Raw genomic sequence first — 22083 nt, forward strand, 5'->3', positions numbered from 1 at the left:
CCGGCTGCGGGAAAGGTCTTCCTGCTGCTGAATGGATCTAGCCCATCCTCCCTGTGGCGCTGGCTGGGATTCTGTGCTCCGTCCTGCAGGACTGCAACCTTCCCCCTACCTTGTGTCTGCAGGATTCAGGTGTTACCAGCCCTGTGGCTGTGCAGGGAGCCCTCTGCAGCTCAGCTGTTGAAGACCCACTCCCATGACAGCAGGGCTGCAGAAGGTTCTCTGACCAATCCGTATGGGCACAAGCTGCGGTAAAGGGCTGGGGGGGCTGCAGGCCAACTGTTACCAATGATATTTTATTTTGTCAATTTGTGTGTCGGCTGAAATATTTATTGGTAAATGTTAATCATTTGAAATCAAATCTTAATAAGCTTATCTATATTTTAAGAATCTGGCTGTATTTTAAAACATTAACACTTTTAAAAGTGTAATTCTCATATAACTTACGTAACGTTTTTAGTGTGCACATATTTTTCTATCATAATTGATCATTGTAATTTAAAATGGGTTAAGTTGGATTTATCAAACTAGAGCCACCTCTTTTACAACTCAATATATAGCTAGTTTACATTTTATATTCAACAGCTACATCCAAAGCACAGCCTTAAGTGAAATATTTATTGGCTGAAGAGTACTAAATCTATACTTTAGTAGCATATTCTTTAGCTATGTGTTCATTGTTTTGGAATCTTCTCCGGATGTGTGTTTCTCACAAGCTGCGTAGAGGTCTTTCTTTATTTTAGAGTGTCCTAAACTGTACATTTTTAAATTTTTATGTTGATGATAATTTGAATGAGTGCAGTAATGGGACTAGTTTTTATTGTGTGGGTGAGGGGTGGGGTTATTGCTTCTTCTTTGTCTGTACCTCAGTGTTCTCGGATACCAAATGTTTAAACCAGAAATTGCCCACTGAGATTAAATATATTAAGTGTTTTCTAACACCTGTCTAAACACGTATTTATATAGTAGAAGCATTAGAGATGACGGCTATTTAATGCTAATATTCCTTAGATGTATTGCCTTTTTAGTTGAAATGCTTTAATATCTTTTTTGTTACAGAGAAGTAAACACAATCTTCAGAGGAAACACCTTAGCTACTCGATGTCTAGATGAGATGATGAAAATAGTGGGAAAGCACTACCTAAAAGTTACTTTAAAGCCAGTCCTAGATGAGGTATGGGGCTCTTATTGCAGATATTTGCAGTAGTATGATGAGACTCTTTGTGATACCATTTCCCATCAATACGTACTTTCCTATAGCTTTTTTGTATAGAGAATATACTAAGTTCTTGGATATTATAGTAGCATGTGCCCCAGGTTATGGTTTTTTAGCATATATAGTATATTTTAATCTATATACCAAGTATTATGAGCGAAGTTGCTTGTCCAAGGCTATCATTTCACACCCCACAGACACTCCTTGAGACATTCTTCCAGGCAGTCAGAATTTCAGCAAGAACAGAATAAGAGCAATGGTTGTTGCACAACCCTCTAACCGGGTTCAGTGATTCTAATGGTGGGCACCGTGGGATAGGGAGGTCCATCATGGCAGAGTAGTCCTTTGCCCTAAAAGCACAGTGACTGGCCCTTGTCTGGACACATGAGAATGGGGTAGGCTCCTTGCATGCTGCCCCCGCCTTCTGGAACATGGAGACACTATTTATTTATTATTTTGCCCTTCAGGTCTTGGACTTGTTTTTTTAGCTGATTTATTTCATATCTGAATATGTTGGAAAAAATGATATAGTAAACAGGTTAATCTTTGTGCTTTTTGTCACTTAAAAAAATTAACCAAAAAGCTTTAATTTGTGTCGTTTCAGATATGCGAGTCCCCTAAACCGTGTGAAATTGATCCCATCAAATTAAAAGAAGGTGATAACGTAGAAGTTCACAAAGTAAGTGTCCTAATTTATTTATTTCCACCCTAATGAATTTCCTAATTCGTATCTAAGTTTGATACAGCTGTATAGAAGATCAGTTTCATTTTAGCACTAGCAAAGCTGTAACATGCTCTGTTTCTGGTATTGGTATTATTCCCTTGTGACCTTTGTTTCTGCACTGTTACTAGTACTAAAGTGTATTGTCTTGTATATTTTTGTTTGTCACATCAGCAGAGGACCCCCTATTGCTTGCTCTCCATTTCAGCCATTACCTATCTTTCAAGTTTCACATGCGTACTGATTGCTGACCTTCCCCCAGCTGAATTCTTTTTAGTACAGCAGATGATATATTGATTGCTTCTGCTGTTAACTTTGCTTAAAGCTTCATTCAGTGAACTCTTCACTTGCCAGTGTTACGATTAAGCCATACCACTTGGTGACATCCGCTGAAAGCAATTGCATCAGCAAAGAATTAAATAACTCTATGGCGAGGACTGTTGGGAAGTTATCCATCTTGGCATCAGGCCTCTGTATTGCTGAAAGGCAGTTCAATGTGTGCTTATATATATATATATCCTTGTCCTGTATTGCAAGAAACCAGCAATGCACTTTCCAGTGGCCTTTTAATTCTGAAATTCAGTGAGGATTACCAAATTACTTCTTAACAGTAACAACTTGTTGTGTACTAGAATTACGTAGTTGAAGAGGTCACCTTTATTTATGAATGGGCAATGTGTCATATGTATCATGCTGTCTGTAGGAATAAAAAAGTGCTCTGTTGTATTTAACAGAAACATTAACATTCTGAAAGAATATACCTGTTTTTTATCCTTTTAGGAAAATCTACGTTACTATGTCGATAAAGTATTCAATACAATTGTACAGTCAAGTATAAGTTGCCCTACCTTAATGTGTGATGTGTTCTACTCTTTGAGACACCTGGCTGCCAAAAGATTTCCAAGTAAGTGTGTTTTAAAAAAACTCTTCATTAGAAATTGACAGACTTTTTTCATTTAAGCATCTTTTGTGGTCTCCACATGCTGTTTACCAAGAGTGAAATATTTTAAATTGACACTTATTCTCTCTAGTGGTTTTGTAAACAGCTCTTGCTTTTCCTAGACTGTGTGGTGTATTTTGTTAACCTGGTAACTGAACATTCTCTGCCTGGCATATTGTAATAAAACAATACTGGACAGCAGCAAGAGCTTTAACTGGGTCGGCAGCAGTACTGCTGAAAAGGATCTAGCAGTTATAATGGATCAAACATTGAATATGAGTCAACAATGTGATGTAGTTGCGAAAAAGGCTAATGTCATTCTGGGGGTATACTCACAGGAGTGCCGTATGTAAGACGTGGAAGTTAATTGTGCCACTGTGCATGGCATCGGTGAGACTTGAGCTGGAGTATTGTGTCCAGGCTTTAGAAGGATGTGGACAAGTTGGAGAGGGCTCAAAGAAGAGCAGCAAAAATTATAAAAGGTTTAGGAAAAAACGGAGCATGTTAATCTTGAAAAAAGAAAACTAAGAGAGGGGGAGGGACCTGATAAATCTTCAGATATCTTAAGGGCTATTGTAAAGGGACGGTGATCAATTGTTCTCCATGTCCACTGAAGGTGGAAGAAGCAGTAATGGGCTTAATCTGCAGCAAGGGAGATTTAGGTTAGATATTAGGAAAGCACTTTCTAACTATAAGGATAAGTTAAGCACTGGAATAGGTTACCAAGGGAGTTTGTGGAATATCACTCATTTGGCGGTTTTAAAGAACAGCTTAGACAAACATCTGTCAGAGATGTTCTAGGTACATTTGGTTCTGCTTCAGCATGGGGGGATAGACTTGATGACTGTTGGAGGTCCCTTCCAGCCCTACCTTTCTCTCTGATTCTCTGATTTCTCGATGCACCAAAGCAGCAGAGCTGAGTGTTGCAAGACAGTAGCAACATGTGGATAAAAATTTCAAGGGACCACCAGAAAAGATACCTGCAGAAATGCAGAAGCAATACTGAAGGTATTTTAATAGTCAAATAACTGCTATAAAAAAGCACATCATGCTGTAAAGCTGAAGCTAAATTTACTTTTGCTTATATGTAAAATACAGCTACTCCAACATATATTAGTGCCAGCTGCAGTTCCATAGTTAAGGTAGTATTGAGTATTTTGCGTTTAATGTAGGGATTCAAATAGTTTGTTACATATAAAGAATCCAGTGTACCCTATCCAAAATTAAAGTACTTATTCTTTGAGTACAGAATGAATTTTCTGAGAATTTAAATAGGTTAATTGGTTTTGATTGAACTTTCCTTTAAAAAAAAATGGATCCGTTAAGAAATTTAACACCCTGTGTCAGATCACTCTCTGTCCAAATGACCTTAATACTGGAATAAAACAGACTATTGGAACTTTCTGTATAGATAAAAATCAGTGACATCTCATGCATTGCTACAGGTGAAGACCATTTATCCTAACAAAGAGGTTTGTGTCATTATTCATAACTGAAAGTTGTTTCTTCAGCAGAGGCTGACAAATATTCTACAGAGAATTCAGTGGAGAACTGCTCTCTTTCAAAAAGGCTGTTCTCTCCTGCTATTGTCAAAGACTCTGAGGACACGGATGCTCTCAGTTTAAGATAGTATTTTCAAAATGGCCGCTGTCTCACGTTGTTCCCAGTGTCAGTGAAACCAGGCTGTCCTCAGTGAAGACCATGGTCCCACTATACTGTTAAGCATAAAACAGTAAAAACATCAGAGATTGTAAATATCCCCAAAACTTGTAAATGTAGTGTTACGGTTAAATCTAAACATGTTAAGGTATGGAAATAAATAGTTATGGCACTAAGCATCCTTGATACCACCCACTGGTGAGGAAAAAATGGTGCTTAGTGAGAAATGAGTTTCTCTCTTAATCAGTTTTATCTAATCTGACACTAGAAAACTTATGTACTAATCATAATTATATGGCTTCATGGTTTATATGATGATATTACAGGGTGTAGTTAAGGTTGTTTGGATGTCTTAACTACATTTGCATATCTTAAAAGAAATCCAAACATGGTAGATTTAACCTTAACTCTGAATATACTAGTATACTAGGCTAGCCCTAGTGTAGATGGGTCATCAGCTGCCACAAGCATTTTTAACTCTGGAAATTAGACATGCTCAGAGCAGGGTCTAATCAGTATGGTATGTGATAGCATCTGTGGCAGCTGTGTTGCTAACCCTGGTGGAATTAAGCCCGTGTTAGCAATAATGGAATATTTTCTGCTCATCATTGCCTCCTTTTCATTTCATGCGCCTCATTAGTTCTATAGAAAAATAGTTCTCTTCCCTATTGATGCTGTTTCTCTACATTTTTTATTTTGACTATCTTCGCTATTTCCTTGTTAAGCTTAGTTTGTTACATTTCATGGTTTTTCTCTGCAGATGACCCTCATGTACAGTATTCTGCAGTGAGCAGCTTTGTGTTTCTTCGTTTCTTTGCTGTCGCTGTAGTCTCACCTCATACTTTTCATTTACGACCTCATCATCCAGTAAGTTTTTTGTAAATTTTTTGTATCACTTTTACTCATAATCTGCAGATCACTTTAGATAGAAAGATGTATAGAGATAAGCTTCTCTCACTGACTGTACTCTGCAATTCAAAAAGAAAATCGGGATACTCATTTTCTGTAGGTTGGGCTTTTACTTTCATACCTGGCTAAATGAAACTGTGGCTGTGCAGCTTTGTGGGAGGCATTGGCTAATAATTTATAGTGGGAGCTCTTAAATGGGATGGTGCTGCTTTTAATGGAGGATATGTTTCGGGGTGTAGTAGAGGAAGGTGCTGTTCTTTGTGGAGATGAAATCTTAGGGGGACACTTCCCCCCCCTCCCCAAAAGGCAGAAATGGCAGTTATGGACCTCCGTTCCATTGATTTCCTTCCCCATTCCTGTATAGAGTTAGGCTTCTAAATGTCATTTGTGCCTTTGAAAATCTCCCTCCTCTCTCCAGTCTCTCAAATAGAAGTTACAGGAAGAAATGCTTTCTGTGATGGTATTGGGTAGCTCTGATTTATGCACTCATGTGGTCTTTACTCTCCTGTGTTGCCAGATGTTGAACATAATAGCAAAAATTGTACATATTCCATCCATATAATCTAGTAACCATATTATAACTGGAATATGAAACATAGCCATCTGAATTTTTGTACATAAATAGTTAGTCTAAATTTTACATTGAAAAATGTCAAAACATAGGAATAAGCTTTTGAATTACTGCTTACATATAAAGGAGAACATAACTCTTTGAAATCTTCCCCAAGACTAATTGATATTTAATAATTTCATACATATATTATCCATGCTCTTGGTGTTTTCAGAAGAAAAATCTACTTAAATAAATTTAGCCATTAGTGCAAAGACATTATGCAGAGATAGGCAAAGTGACAGTAAATGAATCCCATATGGTATAGAGACCTATCAATAGAATTAATACTTGGAGTTGTAAAGGGACAAAGAAAGTAGATTTCCCAAGGCCACAGTTGGACTCGTATGTTAAAATGTGCAAGCTGGAAAGCAGTAAATTGTCAAACTGGTTAAATTTTTATTTGGAAAACAAAAAAGCAGTGTGCACGTACCAAGCCATTAAGAAAAATCACATGTAAATATTCAAGAGTGTGTGTGTTTTGTGGCAACCTACCCAACTTCATGTTGGCTACTGTGACACAGTGCAGCATTGACGCCACCTCTGTTTCCCTCTTAGTCCCAGCAATAGGCCTGTTTGGGGAGGCTATGTAAAGTAAAATTCTCTAGTCCAAAGAAAACGGGAAAAAAAAATGGCCTTTTGCCCCAACTTGGCTACCCATCTACCTGCTGCCTCACAGAGTGTTGAGCCTCTAGACTTTCTCCCTGGAGGCCCAGCTCCTATGTGAGCTGCTGACCGCCAGGGCTTTCTCCATGAAGTCCTTTCCCCAGTCTGGTTCTTCCCTGAGTGGATCCTTGGTCATAGTCTGTCTCCACTCCATCTGCCTGGGGTTGGCCTTTTCCCAGGCCTACCACAATAGAGGTCCGCTCAGACCTAGCTGGACCCAAGCCTCAGAGGGTTGAGTAGTTTTCCAAACTGACCCAACACCAAACCTGAGTCAGCACCACCACTACCCTTCTGCACCTGAGGTTGGCACGGCAGCAGCTGCATGTGCAGGCAATTGCGTGTCTTTGCCCTGCTCCTACTATCTGCCACCCCTGGTACACTGTGTGAAGTGAAGGGCTGTGACTCCTTGGCAGACTTACTCTGCAGCACTCTCAACACAGAGGTGGTGGTGGCTGGCTCGAGCAGGCCAGGCTGCTGCTGCGCCAAGCACCTGGGTAGGAGGAGGAGAGCCAACCCAAGCACAAGAGGGTCTGGTTATTTTCCTACCTGACGCTTGTAATCAGATCCCATCTGGTTTGGGTCATGCTGCAGGACTCTTTCACACAGAAGCCTCCTCCCCTGCTACTCTCTTCCTTCAGTCATAGGGCTGTTGCTCATCAGTCACAGGCAAGGCTGAACCTTGCTCCCCTTAAAGAGACAGCCAGCCTGTGACAGTATACATGTATTTATATAATATAAATATGCCTTTAAGTTTAAAAAACAATTGGGATTGAGTCATAAATCCCTCCATTTCTGACATTTATCAGCAACGATAAATTATGAATAGCATCTCTCACAGATGGGTACAGTTGTATTTGACTGAGTTTTTCAGGTTTTCTCAGAAGTACCAAACAGTGTTGTAAAGCCGTGTTAGCTTGTTACTAGAGCTGGTTGAAAACTTTCTACCTAAACCATTTTTTCAACAGAAAATTGGGGTTTGAGCTAAACTTTTTTGGCTTTCTGTGGAAAATTCCATTTTTACCACAAACCAAAAGAAAAATTTTGATTTTTAAAAAAAATGTAGGTTTTGAATTTTTCAACAAAAAGTTGAAATTTTCTAGGGGAATACCCATTTTCCCACGAGTATGTTGAGAGGAGAAAAGAAAAAAAAATTGCAAAAATCCTAAAAATCAATGAACATTGAAACATACAAAAAAAAATCCTACCAAAACAAAATGTTACTTTGCACACACAGTTCTCTTCTTTTGGGAGGAATAACACCTGACAAGTTGTTAGTTTAATGCACTATGGGAAGGCATTCAGATACTACAGTGATGGGAGCAATATATGAACCTGTATATAAGATGTTTAAATTTTCTCATGAGAATTTACATTATTTTCTAGCTAGAAATAATGTGTGACAAATCAAGTAAGATGGCCATTTTGCCAAATCTCTATTTTGAAATCCAGCTTTTGTATTGAGTTGCCTAAAAATGTAAAGGGAATCTTCAATTTGTTTCCTAAAATTATTTATTTTAGGATGCACAAACTTCTAGAACGTTAACTCTTATATCAAAAACTATCCAAACTTTGGGGAGCTGGGGAAGTTTGTCCAAAAGCAAGCTTGTAAGTATATTAACATTCTTACGCTGATGTATTTGTTTCACGGATCTTCTTGTTAAACATCAATTTATACACTTATCTTCTCTTTTAGTCAAGTTTCAAGGAGACATTTATGTGTGAGTTTTTCAAAACGTTTCAAGAAGAAAAGTTTACAGAAGCTGTTCAAAAGGTACCTACTATGTAAACAATATTTGGCTTTTTAATGCCTTTGAGAGCAGGCCAGGCTTAATAAAATGCCTATGATTTAAGATGTTTCCTTGCAATTCTCTTTTTTAGAAATCCAAATATTCTTATGTACAATCTGTTTTTAATAAACCATAGACGTGAAAAAACTGCCAAAGCAAATTTTTGGAGCTATAATCCAGCTCTCCATCTTGGCTGGAAATGACTAAGCTGAGGCTTGAACAATATAAAATATTTAGATATTTAAAATAAGTAGATTATAGAATATTTATATATGAAAATTGTACTGAATTTAAGCTTAAAGATCTTAGTTTCTTAAATATCTCTGGATGATCTCTGAATTGATATAGTCTAATAGGGTATGTATCTTAAGCTGTTATATTGATATTACTTCATCCAGAGGTTTGTTATGAATGGTCTTTTATTACTGAAAACACTAGATATAAAAATACATCTCTACTCAATGCATAGATATTTGCCTCTTTGCTATATTTAAATGGAGAGCAGCTCTGAACTTTAACTGTATGGATGTTAGAGCACTTAGAACAGTTGAGCTTTCATCAGATTGCTTTGAAATTTGGTATGCCTCCATGTGGGCATAGGGTATGGTTGGTGATCGAAATATGGGGCTATTTGACCAAGGGGTTACTGAGATACAAGCCCTGAAGAAGGGGGGGAAACCAAGGTTCAAATACTCTAGTGTTCCCCGATCAAAGTGCCTGGCGCACAACAGTCCTTTGGGGGAAATCACATGAAAACATTATTTCAAAAAGGGGTTGCTTCTTCAGTTAGGCATGGTAAGGCACACTCACCTATTTGTGCACCTAATAGATTACAGTGTGCATGTGCAGAGAGCCTGTCTGGGAAACTATATCTACACCACAGGTCATGAGTGGCTCTAAGAATATATTATGGTCATCGAGTCCAAGCACCACCCCAGGAACTGAGTGTTTGAATCCAATTTGGGGTAAAAATCTGAAGTTTAAAAAAAAAAAAAAAAAAAAGGCGGGCATTTCTGCCTCTATCAAAGTGTTGTTTTTATTTTGGAGAAATGTATTCTGAATACAGCGGAATAGTCAGAAGAGGCTTAAATATGCCTTGCGGGAGTGTAGGGTGGCTTAGTGATCCAAATGTCAGGTCATTTGAGCAAGGGGTTGTCGAGATACAGCCTGCTGGGGGAAAAAGTCAGCATGTCCTTAAATTCGTAGATTCTAGCAACTTTGAAGTTTGAAACTCACCTGGGGTGGAAATCTGAGAATGAACTATAAAGATTTGGGAAAAATATGGTTCTATCAAGGGTTGATGTTTGTTTTTTTGTTTTTCAAAGCATGACCATTATCCCCATTTCACTATAGCAAAATATACAGAGGTGGGAGGAGAGGAGAATTTAGGAATCACATAGAACTGTGTGGCCTAGTGGAAAGACCATGAGATTGGGACTGTTCCCAGCTCTGCCACTGACCTGCTGAGTGACCTTGGGCAAGTCACTTGATCTCTCTCTGATCCTTGGTTTCCCATCTGTAAAACAGAGATAATGAAATGTCTTTGAGATCTACTGATGAAAAGCACTATATAATAGCTAGTTCTTCTGATTTATTAAGTAGCCACAGTAGCATATCAATTACAAACCTAAATGAGAACTACAACTGTTTAAATGACCACTAACCTCTATCAACATACATTTTTCTGTTTAAAAAACTAGGAAATCAAAAGGCAAAAAAACTTTGTTCTAAAGTTTAAGCTTGCTCCAGGGAGAGCTTGTGCCCCTCCAGAACATAGAGTTCAGCAAGACTCATATACTCTGGAAAACCAGAAAGTACAAAGTTATGGTAAAAACCTACACAGCCTTAACTCTGCTCTCTTTGAGCAATGCCCGAATACACCCATCAGGGCTGGCTTTATGACCCGTGGGGCCCGATTGGAATACTCTGCTGCGGTCCAGGGCTTCGGCGGCTGGGGAGGTCCACTTCAGGTCTTCCACAGCACCGAAGTCCCCTCCACCGCCGAGATGCCACCAAAGACCCTCAGAACGGACCCCCTGCCACTGAAATGCCGCCAAAGACCCCTGGAGCGGGGCCCCCTTAGGAGTGGGCGCAGGGCCCAATTCCGGGGAATTGGGGGAATCAGCATAAAGCCGGCCCTGACACTCATTGCACATGCACTCATGCTCTCTCTCTCTCTACTGCCTGTGCTTGCCCTGTGATCAAACACTGAGCCTACTACCCTGATAGAATATTACATCTATAAAATTTAACCACTTTACATCCTTTTACAGCCCCTTCATAATTCCACGCAAGACAACACCTAACCTATATTTTCCCATTACCTATCATTAAATCCACAGACTGCTGTCATATCCCTCCTCACCCATGGCAAGAAGACCCCACTCTCCTGCTACTAGTGCAACATGTACAATACTGTATTGAAATTATGTAGACTGCAACCTCTAGTTCTTTGAATTCTGGTCCCCATGTGTGTGTTCCACCAAGGCTGAAACAGGAGAGTTCTAGCAAGTGGTGTCTGCTTGTCCACACCTATGTAGATGCTCTCCTCATGCTCTGTACTGAGGATATAAGGGGCAGCGTGCACCCATGCCTCTCCAGTTCCTTCTTACAGCGTGGCCTGAATCAGACTCTTCTAGTGTCTGGAACTGATCATCTTCTACGTTCTTGCCTGTGACATATTTAAAAGTTTTATCCTGTTAGTTTTTTCATAGTTAGATAAATAGTTTAAATTCCCTGCGCCAGGGAATCCTCCAATTCCCTCAATGCAGGACTTAAATTATGTCCAGCCTTCTGGGTTGCAGCCTCTGCTCCCTCTCCTCTTCATTCAGTGCTGCCTCTGCTGCCTTGGAGAAACTCATATGTCTGCTAAGTACAGTATCTGCCTCTCCTTGCTAGTTGAACGTGGCAGGCACAAGAACTCATAACTTTGGAAGCCCCTGACAGAACGTGCCATGAGGCTTCAGTTGAATGCAGCCTGTGGTAATCCTCCTGTATGTGGACCTGAGACATCGAGGAGTGCGCCTTCTAGCTCAGTGCCTTACTCAGACATGGGAAAGGCTAGGTAAAGTGTCCTTTATTCAAGCCATTCTCATGAGAGTAAGATGTACTATCATAAGCATAAAAGCAGAGTCCCTCCTACACCTTAGAGAAGGGATCCCTCTCTACAGGTTGAGTAGATCTTCGTGACCGTGATCAAAAGGCTCATTGGAGCAATGCTCTTCAACATGGACCTCAGTAGCAATCAAAAGAAAACACTGAGTGTCAAAGGACCCTAAACCATCATTACCAATGATAACACAGTCAAAGGGGGCATCACCAGCAGTACCACCACAGCCCCAGAAGGAACCACCAACTGCTAAGAGTTCCTTTACACACACCAGTGGTACAGGGCGATGAGACTCAGCTTCCAGAATCCTACGCCACCACAGAAAACATTGTCATCCTCCCATACCCACAATCTGCCCCCACCCCCCTGGTTGTTCAGACCTACCCTCACCAGGGAAATCATCTCCCATTCCATCTTCTAGCCATGGCTTCCCAATGCCTGTACCAGTGACACCACTGACAGAACCAGACCCAGACTTCTCATCTTCCAGGGTCATCTTCCCCTCCACAAAGGGAGTTCAGTCTGGTCAAAGGTTCAAGTGTCCTCTGTTTTCAGCCTTTCAACCTTGTTCTAATTGTGGACCTCATCCCTCGGGACCACCACATCCTTCTTTCGATGGATCATTTTGGCCTACTAGGGACCTGTACACATGGCACACAGAGTCTGTATATCCCATAGGGAATCCCATTACCCCTCTTTGTCCAGGGACCAACTGGAGATTCCTGAACCTACAGTGGAGGAGGAAGACTAACGAGATCCACCAGTACCACTGGACCCAAAGGTATTTCATCTTTCTTGCCTGATGAGACTTCTCTGGATAACCACATACAGTTCCAAGAACTACTACTGAGAGTAGTAGAAGAGCCTCTTAGTGGAGATCCAGGGCTCATAACACAAGCTCTTGAACATTCTACAGCCGTTCTGGTCTCGCCAAATAGCACTCCCAGTCAACAAGGCCATATTAGAACCAGCAAGAACTGTATGACAAACACCAGCCACTTGTGCTCCTACCTCTAAGAGGGCAGAAAAACATTACTTTCTCTCAGCTAAGGGAGCAGAGTTCTTCCACCCTGCCTCAATCTCCCTATTTGTCCAAGCAGCCACAGAAAGTTCAGACGGCAACACCCAAAGGCCACCGCTGCTGATAAAAAACATAAGAACGGCCATACTGGGTCAGACCAATGGTCCATCTAGCCCAGTGTCCTGTCTTCCAACAGTGGCCAATGCCAGGTGCTTCAAAGGGAATGAACAGAACAGGTAATCATCAAGTGATCCATTCCCTGTCACCTGTTCCCAGCATTGGGCAAACAGGGGCTTGGGACTCTTCAGAGCATGGTTTTGCATCCCTGCCCATCCTGGCTAATAGCCAATGATAGATCTATCCTCCATGAGCTTATCGACTTCTTCTTTTATGAACCCTGTTTAGTCTTGGCCTTCACAACATCCTCTGGCAAGGAGTTCCGCAGGTTGACTGTGCATTGTGTGAAGAAATAGTTCCTTTTGTTTGTTTTAAACCTGCTGCCTATTAATTTCATTGAGTGACCCTTGGTTCGTGTGTTATCTGAAGGAGTAGATAATATTTCCTTATTCACTTTCTCCATACCAGTCAAGATTTTATAGACCTCCATCATATTCCCCCCCTTTGTCATCTCTTTTCCAATCTGAAAAGTCCCAGTCTTTTTAATCTCTCCTCATATGGAAGCTTTTTTATACCCTTAATCATTTTAGTGGCCCTTCTCAGTACCTTTTCCAATTCTAATATCTTTTTTGAGACTGGCTGACCAGACCTGCATACAGTATTCAAGGCTATGACTTTTGCCAGGAAGCTCACTGAACTGCATGCTCTAACATCCGAACCACCATATACAATCTTCTTTTTAGATAAGATATACTTATGCCCTCAGCCAAGGTTTCTCGGTAAAATAGTATCAAATTTTCACATCAGCCAATCAGTTTACTTACCTGTATTTTCCCAAAACTGCACGCAACTGCTAAATGTATTGGACGTTAGACAGCACTGGCATTTTACATAGCACCAAAGAGTTTCAGCGACCCACTCTGCTGTTCATGGCTATAACAGACAAAATGAAATGGTCTTCTGGTCTCTTCTCTAAGAATTTCGTCTTAGATAACTTCCTGTATCGGTGTTTGATCTGGCTGGCAATTCTCCACCAGACAAGCTGACAGCTTGCTCCACAAGATCACAAGCAACCTCAGCGGTGTCTTCACTCAGGTCCTATCCAGAAGATTTGTAAAGCAGCTGTTCTAATTTATTCCTCCGCCATTCAGTACAGCTACATCTAAAACAGTGAATGCCACTGGAGTGCATGCAGGTAATTCCCAGAGGCTATTGCCAGCTCCAGGGTCAGAGTTAAGATTGCGCAGGCGTTTACCTTACTCTGTTTCCTGCTTTTTCAGAAATTTGAGTTTTGCTGAGCTTGACATTCTGAAAGGCATGAGCTAGCACCTGTCAACTTTAACGTAAAGTTTTTTGCCATTTAACTTCTTAATATATTTGTATATTACATATACGCATAGGCCAAGATGTTAAAAATGAGCCTAAAATTAGGCTCCTAACTTAATACGTGTCTTAACTTTAAAAAGTACTGAGCAACCAGCAGCTCCTATAGCCTTTTGGAAATCTTGTGTGTAGTTGAGAAATTTCTGTTGTACTTTTCATAAATTGTTTTCATGTTACTGACCTTTTAAAACTGAATTCCATACAATTTACCCTTAATTACTCTATTTACCCAAGTATTTTTGTACTGCAATAAATGGTGTGTTTATGAGAGACGCTATGGATTTGGGCAAGTTTTTTTCTTTCCAAACATAACCTATTCTCCTTGTTCTTTTTAGTTTTTAGATGAAGTGTCATCTACTGAAAGTAAAGAGCCCAGTGGCATGAGTGAACCAGTACATCTAAAAGAAGGGTAATTGAAGTGTAAAGTATTGTCCGTTACACAAATGTTGTTTAGTAAAGAAATAATACCAAAGCAAGGACATTATGCATGTCTATTTTGTATTATTTATACATGGAGACTCTGTATGAATTTTACCCCTATTTAATTACAGCAAATTAGTTTATAAAATGATTATAATTAGAAAAAAATTGTTTACATGTTGCATTGTTTATATTTATGAAATTTTGTGAAAATACTCCATTAGATATACATCAGTGATATGTAGTTTGTAGAATTAGTTAACAGCTCTTGTGAAATTTTTATAACTCCCCTTAATGTATTTTAGAAAGCTTATCTTATTTCTTAATATTTTCAGTCTCTCTGTATTTCTGATGGAATGTAATCCATGCCCTCTCATTGGCAGATTTAATAAATGTTAAAATGTTTCAGAATCCTATAACCTGCTATTAGAATGACTTCACATACTCTGCCTCTTGAGCTCTGAGACACCAAATATACCAAAGCAGAAAAATCCTTCCCATAAGTAGAGAGCATATGAGAGTTTTGTTCTTAATGAATCATGGAATATTTGAAAAACGTGGGGCAGAGGTGGCTAATGGTAAAGTAACAAATTTTGTTTGCCCATCAACTTCCTTGAGTTAATCCATTTACAGGCTGTTCCTGGGTAAAAAAAAAAAAAGATTCAGTTTATATCTGGGAAGCAGATTTTTAGCAACGGAATCGTCCTCTGCAGAAAGTAGCTTCTGGCACATGCTTCTTCCTCAGTCTGAGAGTTAAATTGCCAAACTTACTTAATGTGGCAAATAGTATACCTTTTACCCTGCCAAAACATGGGGGAGAACAATGTCTATTGCCAAAACATACTGAATAGAAAGGAGGAGGAGGATAGCTACAACAGACAAGTCACTAAACATGCTGATTCACAAGCCTTTTCAATGCTAGGGAGTTTACCAATTGCTGAAAATAGGTGTCAACAAAGGATGCAGCTGAAGCAGTGTTGAATGCAATTTGTTCTGGTCTGCATTTGCTGTTGAACATCAGTTCAGTTGCACCTGTTTCCTAAGCTGGACAAAGCTATATCCTCTGAGAAAGGTGGAGAGGAAAGAGAATCTTGTAATTGGATACACATCACCATTTTAGTACAATGCAGGTCTCCAGAGGTATGCAAGAGTTCCTTGTCCTGGGTTGGTGCTTCAAACAGGTGAGCACTAGACAATCGAGATCGCATCAAAGTTCTTACCTGCTAAAGAACCTCTTGACTGAGTCACTATAAGAAAGGAAGAAGTGAGGTTTTTTTACCCATGAAAGCTTATGCCTAAGTAAATCTGTTAGTCTTTAAGGTGCCACCGGACTCCTTGTTGTTTTTGTGGATACAGACTAACACGGCTACCTCATGATACTATAAAAGGGGCAGTCTCAAGATCTATTTTGTGAACCAAAGGCATCTTTAAACCTAGATGTCTTCTTCACATGATTGCTCATGTGTATTCCACAGTAGGTGTGCGTGCTTGCCACATGCACTGGTGCCAGAAGTTTTTTCCTTAGCACTATTCATACGGGGGGAGCACGTCTGCAACCCCTGGAGTGGCGCCTCTATGTCGTGCTATAAGGGGAGCTGCGCATTTCCCCCCACCCACCCTCAGTTCCTTCTTGCCACCAGTGAAGGTAGTTGGAACTTCATGCTCCAGCTTTGCTGCAGCTTTCTCTAGTTAGCCCTAGTACAGTTATTCCATTAGTTGAATAGTTTCTCAAGTTAATTGAGTAGGCTTGGGGCATGCCCCGTGCCCAGACTTCAAGCCATGCAACTCCTGTCGCAGATCTATGCCAAGAAGTGACCCTCACGCTCAGTGTCTCTGCTGCTTGGACGAAACTCATGTAAGTGAGGGCTGCAGGATCTGTAGATCATTCAAGCCGCAGACTAAGGAGGAGAGGGACGTCAGGCTTCGCCCTCTCCTGATGGAATCAGTGCTGGCCCCAGCACCTGCCTGGCACCACATCTTTGGTGCATAGTGAAATCCCCTCCACTAGCCAGCACTCCCCCTCCAAGAAGCAGGGGAACACTCAGCTGCTCCAAGAGAAGGAAAGGGGTGAGGCTGGGCCTGAACCGGGCAGCCTGCAATCCCCCTTGAGACCCAGGCCTCCGACTCGCGTTGAGCGGAGCAGCCCTGTCCCATCTGCGCGTGCCTCCCCTGCGGTGAGGATGCCGTCGACACCAGAGGCCACGTGTGACATCTTGACCCTCCCGGTACCCAGAGCACCGCCGGGGATGGACCCCCGGTCTCGAGGGAAGCCACCGCTGGGAGTACAACAGACCTCCCTGATGCGGCACAGTCCCCACTCTGAGGCCTGCTCACTGCCTTGCTTGACGCAGTCCTCCTGCAGTTTGTGCCAGCCCTCCACTCAGGCTGACCGGCTCGCTGCCTGCACGTGAGCCTTGGGACTCCTCCACACCTCACTACCAGGGACACAGGCACCGGGCAAGTGCTGCCTATACTCTTCCTCGTGTCGCAGCTACCATAGCCGATCCCGGCGCCATCGACACTCCAACTCGAGTTCCTGCTCTGCCAGGCATCGCACTCGGGACTCTCCTCAACGGTTCACCGGCATGTCGTAACTCTGGCCGCCGGGGTGAGTACAGGAGCCGCACATTGGACGGGTACTGATCCTCGATGCTGAGGTCCTGGTCACACGGAAGGCACAGTCACAGGCACCGCCGCTTTCTCTGCTTCTGTGGTACCGTACGATCAACAGTGACCTCAACATCGGCACTCAGCCACCTGTCACCAAGTCATGCAGCTCAGCTGGAACAAAACGTGCTGCCTGGCCCCCAAGTTGGTCAGTGGCATGGGGCACCGTGGCAAGGGCAGTGGTTTCAATGGGCACCGTGGCAGCAGATGTCCGCCTAGGCAAAATTTTGCTCAGCAGCCGGAGCGTCCCAGGCTCCTTTTGGCCTCCCCTCCTCGGCAGAGGAAAAAGTCATCAGGTCTTGAGCTGATGGCACTGCACCCGGATTCTGACCTAGGGATTGACCTACCGGTACCACCCAATGCCCTAGGCTCCATACCGGTCCCCTCACCGGCACTGGAGGATGCCATAGCGGCACCACCGCCCATCCCACAGGAGGACTTCAGGGCACACCAAGAGCTCCTAAAGTGGATGGTGTCCAATCTTCAGCTCCGGGCTGAGGAGATGGAGCCGTCTGACTCTCTCTCTTTTTAACATACTTTCGTCCTTGGCACCAGGCTGTGTGGCCCTGCCTCTCCACCAGGGAGTAGCCAACATCTCGACTACCCTGTGGCAAACCCCGGCTTCCTTGGTCCCCATCTCCAAGAAAGCAGAGAGGAAATACTTCATGCCGGCTAAGGACCATGAGTACTTGTATTCCCACCCGACACCTAACTCCCTGGTGGTGGAATCGGAAGACCATCGGGAACGACATGGTCAGCCCGCATTCACCCCCAAAGATGAGAATACCAGCAGACTGGATATGTTTGGCAGGAAAGTTTATTCCTTGGCGAGTTTCCAGCTCAGGGTGGCCAACCATCAAGCCCTACTGAGTCTGTATGACTTCAACTTATGGGGGTCCCTACCAAAATTTGAACCTCTCCTCTCAGAGTGGGACAAAAGGAGTTCAGGGCTCTGGTAGAGGAAGGCGCGGCAGCGGCAGAAGCAGCCTTCCAGGCGGCGTCGGATGTGGCTGACACAGCAGACCGCTCGATGGCCTCCGCCATATCCATGCGCAGGGCGTCCTGGCTCCTCCTGTCCAGACTGTCCGCGGAGTCCCAGTCCCTGATGCAGGACCTTCCCTTTGACAAGAAAGCATTGTTCGTGGACCAAACGGATGTCCGCCTACACGGGATGATGGATTCCCGCATCCCCCTGCAAACCTCTGGCGAAGGACAAGCCCAGGCTGCAAACTTCGGCTCCTCCTGCAAGGAGCAGATATGAGCCCTCACCTAAGAGACCAAGGGAACAGAGGCATCGGTCCCAACGTCGGTCCCACTTGGCCCCACAGCCAGGCCCCTCGAAGGGCAAAAGGCAGGGAAAGAGGCAGTTTTGACTTTTTTTTTTTTTTTGTGGGGGGCCACCAGGCCTGTTGCCAGGGAGACCCCCCAGTTAATAAAGTTTGTGTTCTGCAACTGTTTATCTGCCTTCCAAGTGGAGTGGTCCCATATAACGTTGGACCAGTGGGTCTTCCAGCACCATCTCCAAGGGCTACATGTTGCAGTTCACCTTCACCCACCACCACCCCCCACTCCGGGGAGCCTCGGGGACCTGGAGCACGCCTGTCTTCTAGACCCAGGAGGTGGCAAGCCTGCTCTACCTGGGGGCGGCGGAAAGGGTACCGGTAGAATTCGAGGGCAAGGGCCTCTACTCCCGGTATTTCCTGATCCCAAAGGCGAGAGGCGGGCTCAGACCCATCCTAGACCTACAGGATCTCAATGGTTTTGTGGTCCGCTGCAAGTTCCACATGGTATCTCTGGCCTCTATCACTGCGGCCCTGGACCTCCAGGACACGTATTTCCATATCCATATATTCGAGGGACACCGTCGCTTCCTCCGATTTCCTGGTGGCGGGGGTACAACTACCAGTTCATGGTCCTCCCGTTTTGGCCTTTCCACGGCCTCCAGGGTTTTCACCAAATGCATGGCAGTAGTAGTAACCTACTTCCGGAGAAAAGGGGTGCAGATCTTCCCATACCTGGACAATTCACTTCTCAGGAGCAACTCCCGGTCCCAGATGCAGGCCTATGTGGAACTTCTCCTGTCCACATGCACGGATCTCGGCCTAGTGGTGAACGAGACCAAATCTACATTAATTCCAGTTCAGCACGTAGAATTCATAGGGGCACTACTGGATTCATTAGAGGCCACAGCCTCTCTTCCTCTGGACAGGTTCGAGACCCTCAAAGGTCTCATTGCCTCGGTCACAGCCTTCCCCGTGACGACAGCGAGTGTGTGCCTTCAGATTCTTGGTCACATGGTGGCATGCATGTACATGGTCCACCATGCCAGGCTCAGAATGAAGCTCCTGCAGCTCTGACTGGCCTCCCAGTATTCCCAGGCCCGGGACGGGCTGGACAAGGTTATCGTGCTACCGCCCCAGATAGTTGCTGCCCTACAATGGTGGTCACTCCCGCCCAACATGCTGCAAGGGGTCGCCTTCTGAGAAATCTCCCCCTCACTAGACTGGTGTCAGATGTCTCAGATGTGGGCTGGGGAGCCCATATAGGGAGCATTGAAACCCCAGGGAGATGGTCGGCCTTGGAATTGTCCCTACACATAAACATCAGGGAGCTCAGGGCAATACGGTTGGCATTTTGTAGCTTTCACGGGAAGGTGGTCAGAGTCCCCACAGAAAATACCACTGCGATGTATTACAGGCAACGGGGAACGTGCTCCTCGGCCCTATGCCTGAAAGATCTGAGCCTATAGGAGTTCTGTATAGCCCACGATATCTCCCTGCGAGCCTTCCACCTACCCGGCGTCTGTAATGTGCGAGCCGGTCACCTCAGCAGGGTTTTTTCCCACCAGTACGAGTGGTTACTCCACTGGGAGGTTGACCTCTTTGCAACCTACCAGAACCAACGCTGCCCCTAGTTCTTCTCCAGGGGAAGGGGTGAGGAGGGGGGGCAATCCCGGACACCTTCCTCCTGCAGTGGTCGAGCCAGCTTCTCTATGCCTGCCCACCTTTTCCTCTGATAGGCAAGGTCCTACAAAAAGTAAAAGCGGACAGGACGCAGGTCATTCTCATAGCCCTAGATTGGGCCCAACACTGGTACGGGACCCTCCTGCAACTCTTAGCGGCTCCCCGTGGAGGCTGCTGCTTCGCCCGGATCTCCTTTCCTAGGAAGAGGGATACCTCCTCTATCCCAACCTGGCTGTGCTTTACCCAACAGCATGGATGCTCCGTGGTTAGATTGGAAGGGGGGGAGTGTTCAGAGGACGTCAAATGAGTTCTGTTGGAAAGCAGAAAGCTGTCCACACGGCGGACATACCTGGCCAAATAGTCCAGATTCTCTAGATGGGTGGGGGAGCGGGAAACCTCCCCATCGTCCACATTGCTCCAATTCATTCTCGATTACCTGCTGTCCCTTAAGACCCAAGGGCTAGCGCCCGCCTCCGTCAGAGTACATTTGGCCGCCATATCGGCCTTCCACCCCCTGGTACAGAGCCAATTGGTCTTTTCCCACAATATGACCTCCCGCTTTCTAAAGGGCCTGGACCGTTCATTCTCGTACACTAGGCCAGCTTCACCCATACCCCGCATTTCTCCTGAAGATGGTCTCCGCCTTCCATATGGATCAGGACATTTCCCTACCGTTACTCTGTCCTAAGCTCCATTCCTCCAATGAGGAACACCACCTCCACAAGCTAGATGTGCGTAGGGCACTGGCTTTTTACCTGGACCGAACTAGGCCGTTCAGGAAATCCTCGCAGCTGTTCGTTGCATCGGCCAAATGTATGAGGGGACAACCAGTTTCCACCCAGCACCTTTTCAGGTGGATCACCTCGTGCATACGTACATGTTATGACCTGGCAGGGGTTCCCCTGCCACCTATTGTTAGGGCGCATTCTACGAGAGCTCAGGCCTCATCAGCCGCCTGTGTAGCTCACGTCCCTATCCAGGTCATATGTAGAGCTGCCATGTGATCCTCTGTCCACACCTTTTCTTCGCATTATGCAATCGTCTCCCAAACACGGGATGACGCCGGGTTTGGTAGGGCTGTACTGCGTCCTGACAACCCTTAAACTCCTACCCACCTCCATCAGATATAGCTTGGAGTCACCTACTATGGAATACACATGAGCAATCACTCGAAGAAGAAAGGACAGTTACCTGTTCCGTAACTAGCATTCTTTGAGATGTGTTGCTCAGGTGTATTCCACATTCCACCCTCCTTCCCCTCTGTCGGAGTTGTCTGGCAAGAAGGAACTATGGGTGGTGGGAGTGCGCAGCTCCCCTTATAGTACGATATAGAGGCGGCACTCCAGGGGTCGCAGCAGTGCTCTCCCCATATGGGTACTGCTAAGGGAGAAACTTCCGGCACCAGTGCACGTGGCGAGCACGTATACCTACTATGGAATACAACTGAGCAACACATCTCGAACGCCAGTTACAGAACAGGTAACTGTCCTTTTTTGTGTGTTCATTGCATGACACGTAGTTCATTCTCTCCAGTTTGCTTTAAAAAAAATTAGTTTAAAGCTAAGCTGTTTAGTAGCTGAGGTTTGTGCATTTATAATGTTATTTCTCTGTACAGTGAAATGTATAAAAGAGCTCAGGGAAGAACTCGGATTGGAAAAAAGAATTTCAAGAAACGATGGTTCTGCCTAACAAGCAGAGAGCTCACTTATCACAAACAACAAGGTAAATCTTAATCTGTTCTTCGGCAATTTGATTTTTATTGAACGTTGCTTATGTAATTGTGCTAAGAAATGGTAAATGTGTGTCACCGCCATTAAGTCACTTCAAACACCTTCTATGGGTCATCTCAATTATCGCTTCAAAAGTTTTTTTTTTTTCTCCTGCTGATGATAGTCATC

The 22083-nt window shown here is 43.9% G+C and overlaps 1 protein-coding gene across 5 annotated transcripts in view; it reads left to right on the forward strand.

The window, feature by feature from the left end:
- RASA2 (RAS p21 protein activator 2) overlaps window positions 1-22083 on the forward strand; it is a 110300-nt gene that overhangs the window by 78964 nt on the left and 9253 nt on the right. For all 5 annotated transcript variants that reach the window (XM_050965883.1, XM_050965881.1, XM_050965884.1 and 2 more), the window contains 8 exons: window positions 1057-1171; window positions 1818-1892; window positions 2715-2838; window positions 5294-5400; window positions 8237-8323; window positions 8412-8489; window positions 14471-14544; window positions 21801-21907. In XM_050965883.1, coding sequence (XP_050821840.1) covers window positions 1057-1171; window positions 1818-1892; window positions 2715-2838; window positions 5294-5400; window positions 8237-8323; window positions 8412-8489; window positions 14471-14544; window positions 21801-21907 — 767 coding nt within the window. The remainder of the gene's footprint in view (window positions 1-1056; window positions 1172-1817; window positions 1893-2714; window positions 2839-5293; window positions 5401-8236; window positions 8324-8411; window positions 8490-14470; window positions 14545-21800; window positions 21908-22083) is intronic.

Source organism: Gopherus flavomarginatus, chromosome 8 (assembly GCF_025201925.1).
Source record: "Gopherus flavomarginatus isolate rGopFla2 chromosome 8, rGopFla2.mat.asm, whole genome shotgun sequence".
Classification (NCBI taxonomy): Eukaryota; Metazoa; Chordata; order Testudines; family Testudinidae; genus Gopherus; species Gopherus flavomarginatus.